The sequence below is a fragment of the Hippopotamus amphibius genome, chromosome 1, assembly GCF_030028045.1.
Source record: "Hippopotamus amphibius kiboko isolate mHipAmp2 chromosome 1, mHipAmp2.hap2, whole genome shotgun sequence".
NCBI classification, from domain to species: Eukaryota; Metazoa; Chordata; class Mammalia; order Artiodactyla; family Hippopotamidae; genus Hippopotamus; species Hippopotamus amphibius.
In genome coordinates this window covers 32,164,656-32,177,055 of record NC_080186.1, presented here as the reverse complement: position 1 = coordinate 32,177,055, position 12,400 = coordinate 32,164,656, and the positions used below count along the sequence as shown (strand labels likewise).

Here is a 12,400-nt window from a genome sequence, read left to right as displayed (position 1 = left end):
CTGTGTGGCTATGTATTCTTCTAGAATGTAGGGATACAGCAATGAACAAACTTATGTCCCTGTCCTTACAATGTTTTCAATCTAGTGGGAGGAAACAGAGTAAGCAAATATGCTGTCTAGAAGTAGTGATATGTACTATAAATAAAAAACAGGTAAGGGGGCAGAGAGTGATGGAGGCCATTTTAGATGGATTTGCATATGTTTATAATAATTGATAGAGATGTTTATTGAAGAAAAACAAGACTGAGTAGTGAGAAAGGGTATTATTTTAGATGGGACAGTGAGGAAGGCCTCTCTGATATGGCAATATTAAGGAGAGACGTGAATGAGGTAAAGGAATGAGCTATCCAAATTATCTTGTGGCAGGTCATTCCAGGGAGTGATCTAAGGCAAAGCTCTAAGGTAGGAATATGTCTGCCTTTTGCAAAAAAAAACAAAAACAGCAAAGACAAGACATCTGGAGAGGAATGAGCATTAAGTTACAAGATACAGTCAGAGATGGTTACACAAGTAGCCAGGGGCCATGGCACATGGTATATAAAGACTTCTGGATTTATTCTGAGCAAGACAGAAAGCTATTGAGTGGTTCTGATCAAGGGAATGACATTGCCTGATTGAAGTTTTAGAGATTATCCTGGCTACTTTAGGGAAAAATAAAATGTAGAAGGTAAGAGTGAAAGCAAGCACACCAATTCAAAGGCTTCTAGATTCACCTTTGTATCTTCAATGCCTAAGACAGCATATGACATATAGACACTTAGGTACACACCACCTATAATACTTTTCATTCTATATCTTTAATATAATATCAGTGGTAGTATACCAAACTCAGGTTTGGATCTCAGCTTACCTGCTTTAAGTTTTGTTTTTTTGTTTTTTGTTTTTTTTATTATTTTATTTTATTTTTTTGGGGGTACACCAGGTTCAATCAACTGTTTTTATACACATATCCCCATATTCCCTCCCTTCCTTGACGCCCCCCCCCCCGTCGAGTCCCCCCCACCCTCCCTGCCCCAGTCCTCTAAGGCATCTTCCATCCTCAAGTTGGACTCCCTTTGTTATACAACAACTTCCCACTGACTATTTTACAGTTGGTAGTATATATATGTCTGTGCTACTCTCTCGCTTAGTCTCAGCTTCCCCTTCACCCCCCGCCCCCTCCCATACCTCGAGTTCTCCAGTCCATTCTCTGTATCTGCTTCTTTGTTCTTGTCACTGAGTTCATCAGTACCATTTTTAGATTCCGTATATGTGAGTTAGCATACAATATTTGTCCTTCTCTTTCTGACTTACTTCATTCTGTATGACAGATTGTAGTTCTATCCACCTCATTACATATAGCTCCATCTCATCCCTTTTTATAGCTGAGTAATATTCCATTGTATATATATGCCACATCTTCTGTATCCATTCATTTGTTGATGGGCATTTAGGTTGCTTCCATGTCCTGGCTATTGTAAAGAGTGCTGAAATAAACATTATGGTACAAGTTTCTTTTGGGATTATGGTTTTCTTTGGGTATATGCCCAGGAGTGGGATGACTGGATCATATGGTAGTTCTATTTGTAGTCTGCTTTAAGTTTTGTAACCATGAAGATATTACTTAACCTGAGCCTCACTTTTCTTACCAATAAAATAGAGCTACCTAAGAGTTGTTGTGAGAATTAAATGTGACAGTGTATATACAGCATTTAGCATAGTGCCTAACACATAGCAAAAGCTCAAAAAAAGTGGTAGCTGGTATTCTGTACCCGCCTCCTCCACCTCCAACAATGAGAATATAGTTGCAAGGCAACAGACTTCATTTAAAAGAAGGCTCATAAGGGACCTCCCTGGTGGCACGGTGGTTAAGAATCCACCTGCCAATGCAGGGGACACGGGTTCAATCCCTGGTCTGGGAAGATCCCATACTCCGTGGAGCAACTAAGTCCCTGTGCCACAACTACTGAAACCTGCATACCTATAGCCTGTGCTCCGCAACAAGAGAAGCCACTGCAATGAGAAGCCCATACACTGCAACAAAGAGTAGCCCCCGCTCACTGCAACTAGAGAGAGCCTGTGCATAGCAATGAAGACCCAATGCAGCCAATAAATACTGAAAAACAAACAAAACAAAGATTTAAAAAAAAAAAAAAAAAAAAAAAGGAAAGCTCATAAAGGCAGAACAAAGCCCTAATATTAGGAATATCAGGAGCTTAGTTATGGACATGTTAACTTAAAATGCCATCAGCCGTGCAGAGATAGTGATTAAGCAGTTGAATATATGAGTCTGGAGCTAAGAGGAGATGCCTGAGGTGGAGATAAAACATTTGGGATTCAGACCATAACTGGCATTTAAAGCCACGAGCCTAAATGAGATCACATGTAAATAGAAAAGAAAGGACACAAAGAGAGTCCTAGAGTAATATAATATTCAATCATCAGAAGAGAGGAAAAGTAAGAGCAAGCAGAAATGCGAAAGAACAATCAGCCAGGTAGACAGAAAATCAAGAGTGTAGTACCCTAGAAGCCAAGTGGAAAAATCAGTTAAAAGTTTAAAAATCAGAGTTAATAAGTCAGATGCAGTAAGATGGGAATTGGGAAGTCATTGTTGGATTTATTTTTTTTCTTCCAGTTGTATTGAGATTAATACTGACATATAGTACAGTATAAGTTTAAGGTGTACGGCATAATGATTTATTTGGATTACATACATTTTGAGGCGCTTATCACAGTAAGTTTAGTGAGCATCCATCACCTCATAAAGATGCAAAATTAAAAGAGATAGAAAAAAATTTTTTTCCTGCGATGGGAACTCTTAGGATTTTCATATATAACATACAGCAGTGTTAATTATATTTATCATGCTGTACATTACAATCCTGGTACTTACTTATCTTATTAACTAGAAGTTTGTACCTTCTGACTGCCTTCACCCAACTCCCCTTCTCTCCACTCCTTACCTCTGGTAACCACAAATCTGATCTTTTTCTGAGATTGTTTTTGAAGTGTAATTGACCTACAACACCATGTTAGTTCCTGTTACACAACATAGTGATTCAATATTTCTATACATTTCAAACTGATCACCACAATAAGTCTAGTTACGCTATGTCACTCTACAAAGGTATTAGTTACTGACTATATTCCCCACACTATATATTTCACACACAATACTAATTTATTTGGCAACTGGAAGTTTGTACTTCTTAATCTCCCCCTTCTATTTCTTTTCTCCTCCCTGCCCACTCTCCTCTGGCAAACACCTGCTTGTTCTCTGTAACTACAACTCTGTTTCTATTTCAAGTTTGTTAGACTTAACATATAAATGAAATTACATAATTTGTCTTTCTCTGTCTGAATTGTTTTACTTAGCATAACACCCTCTAGGTCCATCCATGCTGCAAAAGGCAAGATTTCATTCCTTCTTATGGCTGAGTAATATTCCATTGCTTATATGTAGATACACAAACAATGTGATATCTATATCACATCTTCTTTATCCTTTCATCAACTTAGGCTGCTTCACATCTTGGCTATTGTAAGTAATGCTGCTATGAACATAGTGGTGCATTTATCTTTTCTAACTAGTGTTTTGGTTTTCTTCAGATAAATACCCAGAAATGGAACTGCTGGATATATGATACTTCTATTTTTAATTTTCTGAGGACTCTCCATACTGATTTCCATAGTGGCTGCATCAATTTACACTCCCACCTGTGGTGCATGAGGGCTCCCTTTTCTCCATATCCTCGAAAACACTCGTTATTTGTTGTCTTTTTGATAACAGCCATTCTGACAGGTGTGAGGTTATACTCATTGTGGTTTTGGTTCACAGTTCCCTGATGGTGATGTTGATTTCATGTGCCTATTGGCCACCTGTATGTCTTCCTTGGAAAAATGTCTATTCAGATCCTCTGTCCACTTTTTAATCAGGTTGGTTTTTTGGTGTTGAGTTGTATGAGTTCCTTCTATATTTTGGATGTTAACCCCTTATCGGATTAAAATGTAAAATGTAAATGTATTTTCCCATTCAGTAGGTGGCCTTTTTGTTTTGTTGATAGTTTCCTTCACTGTGCAAAGCTTTTTAGTTGATGTAGTCCCACTGCTTTTGTTTCCTTTGCCTGACAAGAAATATCCAAAATATTACAAAGACCAATGTCAAAGAGTGTACTGCCTATGTTTTCTTCCAGAATTTTTATGGTTTCAGGTCTTACATTTAAGTCTTTCATCCATTCTGAATTTATTTTTGTGCATGATATGAAAGTAGTCCATTTTGATTCTTTTTACATGTATTCTTTTTGCTGTCCAGTTTTCCCAACATCATTCATTGAAGAGACTGTATTTTCCCCATTGTATATTCTTGCCTCCTCTGTCATAGATTAATTGGCCATATAAGTGTGGGTTAATTTCTGGGCTCTCTATTCTGCTCCATTGATTTAGATGTCTTTTTTTTGTGCCAGTACCATACTGTTTCAATTACTGTAGCTTTGTAGTACAGTCTGAAGTCAGGCAACATGATACCTCCAGCTTTGTTCTTCCTTCTCAAGACTGTTTTGGCTACTCGGGATCTTTCATGTTTCCATACAAATTTTAGAATTCTTTGTTCTAGGTCCATGAAAAGTGCCACTGGCATTTGATAGGGTTTGCACTGAATCTGTAGTTCACTGTTAGCATACAGAAGTGCAACAGATTTCTGTAGATTAATTTTGTATCCTGCAACTTTACTAAACTCATTGATGAACTCTAACAGTTTCCTGGCGGTATCTTTGGATTTTCTACATATACTATCATGTCATTTGCAAACAGTGACAGTTTTACTTCTTCCTTTCCAGTTTGGATTCTTTTTATTTTTCTTGTCTGTCTGTTCTGGCTAGGACTTCCAATACTATGTTGAATAAAAGTGGTGAAAGTGAACATCCTTGTCTTGTTCCTGATCTTAGAGGAAATGCTTTCAGCTTTCAACCACTGAGTATAATGTTAGCTGTGGGCTTGTCAGATATGGCCTTTGTTATGTTGAGGTATATCGTCTCTCCATACACTTTTTTTGAGAGTTTTTATCATAAATCGATGTTGAATTTTGTCAAAAGCCTTTTCTGCATTTATTGAGATAAACACATAATTTTTATTTTTCAATTTAATGTGGTCTGTCACATTGATTGATGTGTGGATACTGAACCATACTTGCATCCCTGGGATAAATCCCACTTGATCATGGTGCATGATCCTTTTAATGTACTGTTGACTTCAGTTTACTAATGTTTTGTTAGGAACTTTTACATCTATCTTCATCAGTGGTATTAGCCTGTAATTTTCTTTTTTTATGGTATCTTTGGTTTTAGTATCAGGGTGATGCTGGCCTCATGTAATCAGTTTGAAGTATTCTTTTCTCTTCTCTGGAATAGTTTGAAAAGGATAGGTATTAACTCTTCTCTAAATGTTTGGTAAATTCACCTGTGAAGCCATCTGGTCCTGGACTTTTGTTTATTAAACAGTTTTTAAAATTATTGATTCAATTTCATTACTGGTAATTGGTCTGTTCATATCTTCTATTTCTTCCTGGTTCAGTCTTGGGAGATGGTAAATTTCTAGGAATTTGTCCATTTCTTCCAGGTTGTCCATTTTATTGGCATATAGCTGTCTGTAGTAATTTCTTATATCTTTTGTATTTCTCTGGTGTCAGTTTTGATTTCTTTTCCATTTCTGAATTTATTGATTTGGGCCCTCTTTTTTTCTTGATGAGTCTGGCTAAAAGTTATCAATTCTGTTTTTCTTTTCAAAGAACCAGTTCATTGAAAGTTTCACTGATCTTTTCTATTGTTTTTTAAATCTCCATTTCATTTATTGCTGCTCTGATTCTTTATGATTTCTTCCCTTCTACTAACTCTGGGTTTTGTTTTTTTAGTTCCTTTAGGTGTAAGGTTAGGTTGTTTATTCAAGATTTTTCTTGTTTCCTGAGGATGCTATAAACCTCCCTCTTAGAAATGCTTTTGGAGTTGGATTTAGTGATGTGGACTGGCACAAGTCAATGCCATATTAGAATACGTTCAAGGAGAAAAATGTTAAACAGTAAATTCAGACTATTCATTCAAGAAATTACACTGAAAGGGCAGGAGAGAAATGGGGTGGTAGCTGGAGGGAGAAGGTGTTTCTTTTTTAAAAATGGAAGAAATAACAGCATAAATGCTGATGAGGTGGTTATAGCAGAGGGTGAAATTGACAACACAGTAGAGGAAGGGAGAACTACTGCAGCATTATCCTTCAGGGGGCAAGAGCAGATGGGATCTGATACTGAAGTGAAGGGGACTGTTGGCCTTAGTGGGGGAAAACAGATATAGTTTATCCTTAGTAACAGAAGAAAAGGTATAAATGCATAAATGCAGGTAGGTGAAGAGATGTCATGGAAATTCTCTTCCAACTGTCCCAATTTCCTCAGAGAAACAGGAAGAAAGTTCATCAGTAGAGACAGACATGGAACAGGAGGTACTGTAGTATAGGTCTAAAGAAAAAGGAAAAAGTATGAAATAGTAATCTAAGAGTGTGGGAGAGTGAATGGACTAAAGAAACACAGTGTGACTGAATTAAAGTAAAATCAGTTGGCAGGTTATTCTCCACATAAGTTTGGCCCTACTGGTGCAGGTAAAGATACAAAATAGGTGTAGATGTATGGATAATGAGGACTTGGGTTAGTCAAATGAGTAAAATTAAGGAAGAGACCAGCAGAGGAATTGAGGGTGTATGCAAAGGAGTGCTAATAATGATTGAATATGGAAAAGCAGAGTAAGGAGAGGGAGAAGTTGATAGGACTGACAGATTGTTGGTCCTGGTGTAGTCTATGTATTAAAGGAAGTGAATTGGAAAGATGGAGTTTTATTTGGAGAGTAAGATATTTACAGCTGAAACTGTCATAGAAGTTTAAGAATTACTACAGCATAGAACCAGATCCTTGGGATTCCTACATTTAATAAGAAAGTTCAGTGTAGAGGTAAAATGAGAATCCATATGTAAAACCTGAATGGCGGGTAAGAGAATTAAAGGCAGATGGTGGAATACAGCCTTCAAATTCCTCATTTTCTCTGTATAATTTATCAAAAACTCTTACAGAAAACTAATTCCAACTTTTCTAAGGAACACAATGATTCGGGTTAAAAACAAAACAAAACAAAACCCTGTTTGTCTACTTAATCATTGTTCAAAATGTATTCATGGTTTCTAAAGTTCTACACTTCTCTGTTTACAGAGTTAAATGTATAAAAAGTTAAAGTTAACTGCCATTCTCTTTAGTTTATCTCTTGACACCAGTATTAATAATTTCCACATTTCCCAGAGAGAAATCATTAGTTTTAAGAAGAAAAAGCAACTTTCACATTTAAAGATTTCAAAGCAAACTGTCACCCAAATACATAAACATTCATCTGCATATTCTTTAATTAGCTACTTTTCAAATCCTCCTACAAGACATAACTTTATATTCAATCTGTTGAACAGTTAAATATACAATTAAAACGGTACTTTTCAGTAGCCTGAAAAAAAATGAGTCTTGGTTGTCAGCCTGGCATGCAACAGTTATCAAAATCCATTAATTCATAGTTAGTGTGAATGACAACAGTAGTTATTTGCTTTACTTACCTCCTTAATAGCATCTTCATTAGGAAGAATGGAACATAGGCATGTGATATAGGCTTGCTGAAAAGATGACACATTTGAAATTTCTTTAGATTCTGCACACAGTTTTGATAAAGCAGTAGCCTGGGGGATGCAGTTAGATTTCAACAAATGTTTTATTCGCATTTGCAGAAAGAAAGGTCCTTCTTGTGCAATCAATTTATTGACTAGAAAAAAGGAAAAATAAAAGTTTGATAACATACCACATAATATGTCAAGGTTGTAAAGATGAAAATTTGATATCTCTTGTTGTTTGTTTTTAGTGGACAAAAAGTCAGCTGATATAACTAGAAGTTTATTCTGATCTCAGTACTCATCCAATAGAACAGAGAACAAAATAATGTTGCTAATTATTCCCATATTACTTAGTAGTTTTATTTTGAACACCAAATCTTTTAATAAAGCTACTACTAACATTTCATCAAAATTCATTCTTTAATCTTCTCCTTCCTCACCTTTTGATAAGGATAGTAAGGAACAATGAAATGAACTACAAACATAAGTACAAGGAAAAAAGGCAAGTATCCTGTGTAATATTAACAACTATCACTTGAACACTTATGAGGTAAGAAGTTTTAAGCTGAGTGTTTTTATATACCTCTCATTTATCTTCATACCACCACCAAGGCAAGTATCGCTATCCCCAGTTTAAAGTTAGGAAAATTAATACCCAAGAGAAATTAGGTAACTTGCCAAGGATTCCAAAGCCAGTGGTGGTCTTTCCTCTAAACCCGGCATTTCTCAAAGTGTGTTCCACCGACCAAAAGACCTGAGAGATAGTCCTAGAAAAAAAAAGGATTCCTTGGTCAAATCTCTGAACAGTCCTGCAATGAAGAAAACTGTTCACTTTTATTTAACCCAGTGTTTCCCAAACTGATTTGACCAGAGAACCCTTTTATACATATCATTAGCACAACGTAAAATCTATGTTCCTGGTTCAGTACACACTTTGGAAAATGCTGCTCTGAGCAGTACTCAATATTAAGCATCTGAACACTTATTTATACAGTGTTCTGGACAAGCCCTCGATTTATAAACAGTAAGTATTCAACAAATGTGTGGCGTCATTACACAGTATTATTTAAAGAATAGAGGTGGGAATATACACATCAAGATGAGTGGCAAGCGAACAAACTGCTTTAGGTGGTTCACCTAAAACAGTGTTTCTCAAACTTGAAAGTGCCTTCTGAGTCACTGGGGGGATTGTATTAAAATGCAGATTCTAATTCAGTAGGTCTGGGATGGGACCTGAGACTGTGCTTTTGTAATAAGCCTCTCAGGTAATAGCCATGCTACTAGATCTACAGGCCACATGTGGAACAGAAATCATTAATATTAATTTTAAACCACTGGGCCTGGGGGTGGGGATGGGGGAAGAGACCATTGGCTCAATCTTAACTACATATCAGAATCAACTGTAGAGATTTTTAAATTCTCTTCTTAAAAAAATAGGTAACACCATATATGCATATGACACAAATTTCAAAAGGCAAACAAAAAGGGTGTACAGTTAAAAGTTGTTTCCCTTCTACTCTGACTCCAGTCCCCTAGTCTCTCTCCCTAAGAAACAATAACTGTTTCCAATTTTTTGTTTATCCTTCTGGAAACATTCTGAGTATAGGAAACATATTTCTTTTCCCACTTAACAGATCATACAGATTCTACCACATCACTGTACAATGAGAGCTACCTCACTACTTTTAACAAATGAATATCATTCCACTGTATGGATGTAATACAACTAATTTAACAAATCCCCTCCTGATACACTTGTAAGCTGTTTCCAATCTTTGGCAATAGTCAACAATGCTACAATTTACAGCCCTGTATAGAGGCCATTTCATACATGCATGACTGTATCTATAGAAAAAAAATTCCTAGAAGTGAAATTATTGCCAAATTAATCTCCAGAGATTATACCCATGTATACTCCCAGCACTTATAGGTGGAAGGTGCCCATTTCCTGTGGCACTTCAAAAAGGTCTGTATTCCAGAGCTCCAACTCTGGAGATTTTGATTTAGCAGGTGGATCCTGAACGTGTGTGTGTGTTTGTGTGTGTGTGTGTGTGTGTGTGTGTGTGTGTGTGTTGGTTTTAAATTCCATAGATACTCTAATGCACAGTCAAGGTCAAAAGGCATGAACAGAAAATAGATCACTTGCACTTGGACTTCTCTATTTTAGTCTCATAAGCACTAAATTCCACAAAAGGAACTCACAATCATATCTCAAATAGCTCCTCATCCTTTACTTCTATTTTCAGTAATGGTATTCTCTCAATCATGAAGAAATGAAATTTTGGCATTATCCTTCCTTGCCAACTCCTCTCCTAAGGAAATCAACTTGGTTACTGTGTCCTAGCAATTCTTTTCTTAATTCTCTCCAACCTAATTCCTCCATATTATTTCCTGCCACATCTGTCTCCTACATCGTAAACTGCCTAACATCAGATTATGCTCTATTTATCTGCTCTACCAAGTTGTATGCATTTTCACAAATCCCACACCTGAAAACAAGTTATCTATACAATCCACTCCCTTATGAATTCCCACAGCATTTTACTTCTTTTACACTTAGGTTTCTCTTTAAGTACAGTAATAAATGATTAGAGTGTACGAAGGTTAAGAGCTCAGGTTTTAGAATCACAAAACTGAGGTTGAATCATGACTCTCACACATATTAGCTGTGAGGCCCTTGGACAAATTAGTAGACCTTTCTGGAGCCTCAAGTTTCTTCATCTATGAAAAGGTTAGTAATATCTACCCCACAGAGATGAAAGAATCATAAATGAATACCAGAATGCAAGTAAGACACTGAGCACAGGTCCAGGCAGAGTAAATGCTCAATACTATTAGCTATTATTTGTCTCTGATATCTCCCTTACTACACCATCAGCAATTTGTGCACAAATACCATGTCTTGTTAACTTCTGTGTTCCCTACAGCACTAAACACAATGCTATATTTATTACAGATATTTAATAAAACCATGTACTTAGCAACCAAATGGTTATCACTTTACTCAATCAAAAACTTTTAAATATCTCCTCACCTGGGCTCAAATTCTGCTTTCGCAATTTTAACTACATGGCCTTGGGCATATGTAATCTCTCGCCTGTTTAATGGATTAAATGAGATGGAAAGTACTAATACAGTGCCCATCACATAACAGGTGCTCTATAAATTGTAGCTATTATTTCTATGAGGTAAAACGATTTTACTCAACATATTACAGCCACAGTTAAACCACTATATCAATTTTTAACACAGAGATCAAACTTGCATTTTAAAAATCATTTTAAGTTATGTTAAAAGCAATTCTTACTTAACTGTATTTTTAAAAAGGAAATCCATCCTTACACTTAAATATTTAAAATGACATAATAAAGTGTACCCTAAGATGTCTCACTCCCAATTGTGATCCCTTCTGTATTTTATTTTTTCCAAACATTTTAATACAAAAAATTGTTTAATCATATATCCTCTCCCCCATCTAGATTCAACAATTGAACTGTTCTGCTATATTTCTCTGTCTAGCTTTTATTTTTCTGAGCCACTTAAAAGTAAGTTGCAAACATCATGACAGTATACCTCCTATATACTTCAACGTGTGAAAAAAACCCGCAACATTTAAGGCCCAGCTAAAAATTTTGCTTTTTCCTTTTTTAACAGAAAAGTGTTTTTGTTTTTACTGAAGGCTCAGGTGGCACATGACAATTCATAAAATGGCTTCAGGGGCAGGTGGTAGAAGGGAAACAAAAAATAAACTGGGGTGGGAAAGAAAAACAAATAGGAAGAAGTAAGAGCTGGCTGGGTCCTTCTCAGCTTGATTTAGGGGAGGAAGTGAGTGCCTCTGAACAATTAGGATGGATCTCTTCCGTCAATCCTTGGTAGAGGGGAGAAAAAAAAAAGCAAAATGCTGTTGCTTTGGCCCTCCTGAGTCTCAAGGAAAATGAGGAAAAACCAGTGTTTTGATGTCATGAATTAAGGGGGGAGGAGGGTCCTGGGTAGGGCACAGGTCAGCTGGAAAAACTGGCAGATACCAGATGGTATTCTGGCTTTCCTCTAGTTGGAACACTCTAGTATAGTGGAAGGGAGGTCTCCAAGGTTTACAGGTCTGAGGTCTCTGGGGCTGTGGGCTGTTGCCATCACCACTGGAAGTAGGGGTGGTTTGTGCGCACTGGGGCTCAGGCCAGGAACCATCAGTGGGACCTTGGCTGGGCTTGGTCTTGCCATCCCTATGTTTTGTGGTAGGCTGCTGCGGTCACCTGGGGTAGAAAAGCCTTTTGATGCCTGGGTGGGAGGACCTGCTCATTTCCCTGCTGACCATGCCAGGCAGAAGTGTCAACAACTGGTAGTTATTACATACTTAAGTAATAAACTGTTTTTTTTGATGGGGACGGGGTTAAAAAATTGAAGAATTCATGGCAGGGGGCTTCCCTGGTGATGGAGTGGTTAAGAATCCACCTGCCAATGCAAGGAACACGTTTGAGCCCTGGTCTGGGAAGATCTCACATGCCATGGAACAACTAAGCCCTTGAGCCACAACTACTGAGCCTGTGCTCTAGAGCCCACAAGCCACAACTACTGAAGTCTGCACACCTAGAGTCTATGTTCCGCAACAAGAGAAGCCACCACAATGAGATGCCCATGCATCGCAACGAAGAGTAGTCCTCACTCACTGCAACTAGGGAAAGCCCACACAAAGCAACAAAGACCCAATGCAGCCAAAATAAATAAAATAAAAAATAAATAAAAA

General features: G+C 37.1%; 1 protein-coding gene across 1 annotated transcript in view; it reads right to left on the bottom strand.

Annotated features, from left to right (window-relative positions):
* Window positions 1-12,400, bottom strand: part of RLF (RLF zinc finger) — an 88,958-nt gene that overhangs the window by 36,417 nt on the left and 40,141 nt on the right. The window contains exon 5 of the mRNA XM_057706701.1: window positions 7,609-7,811. Within this exon, the coding sequence (XP_057562684.1) occupies window positions 7,609-7,811 (203 nt within the window). The remainder of the gene's footprint in view (window positions 1-7,608; window positions 7,812-12,400) is intronic.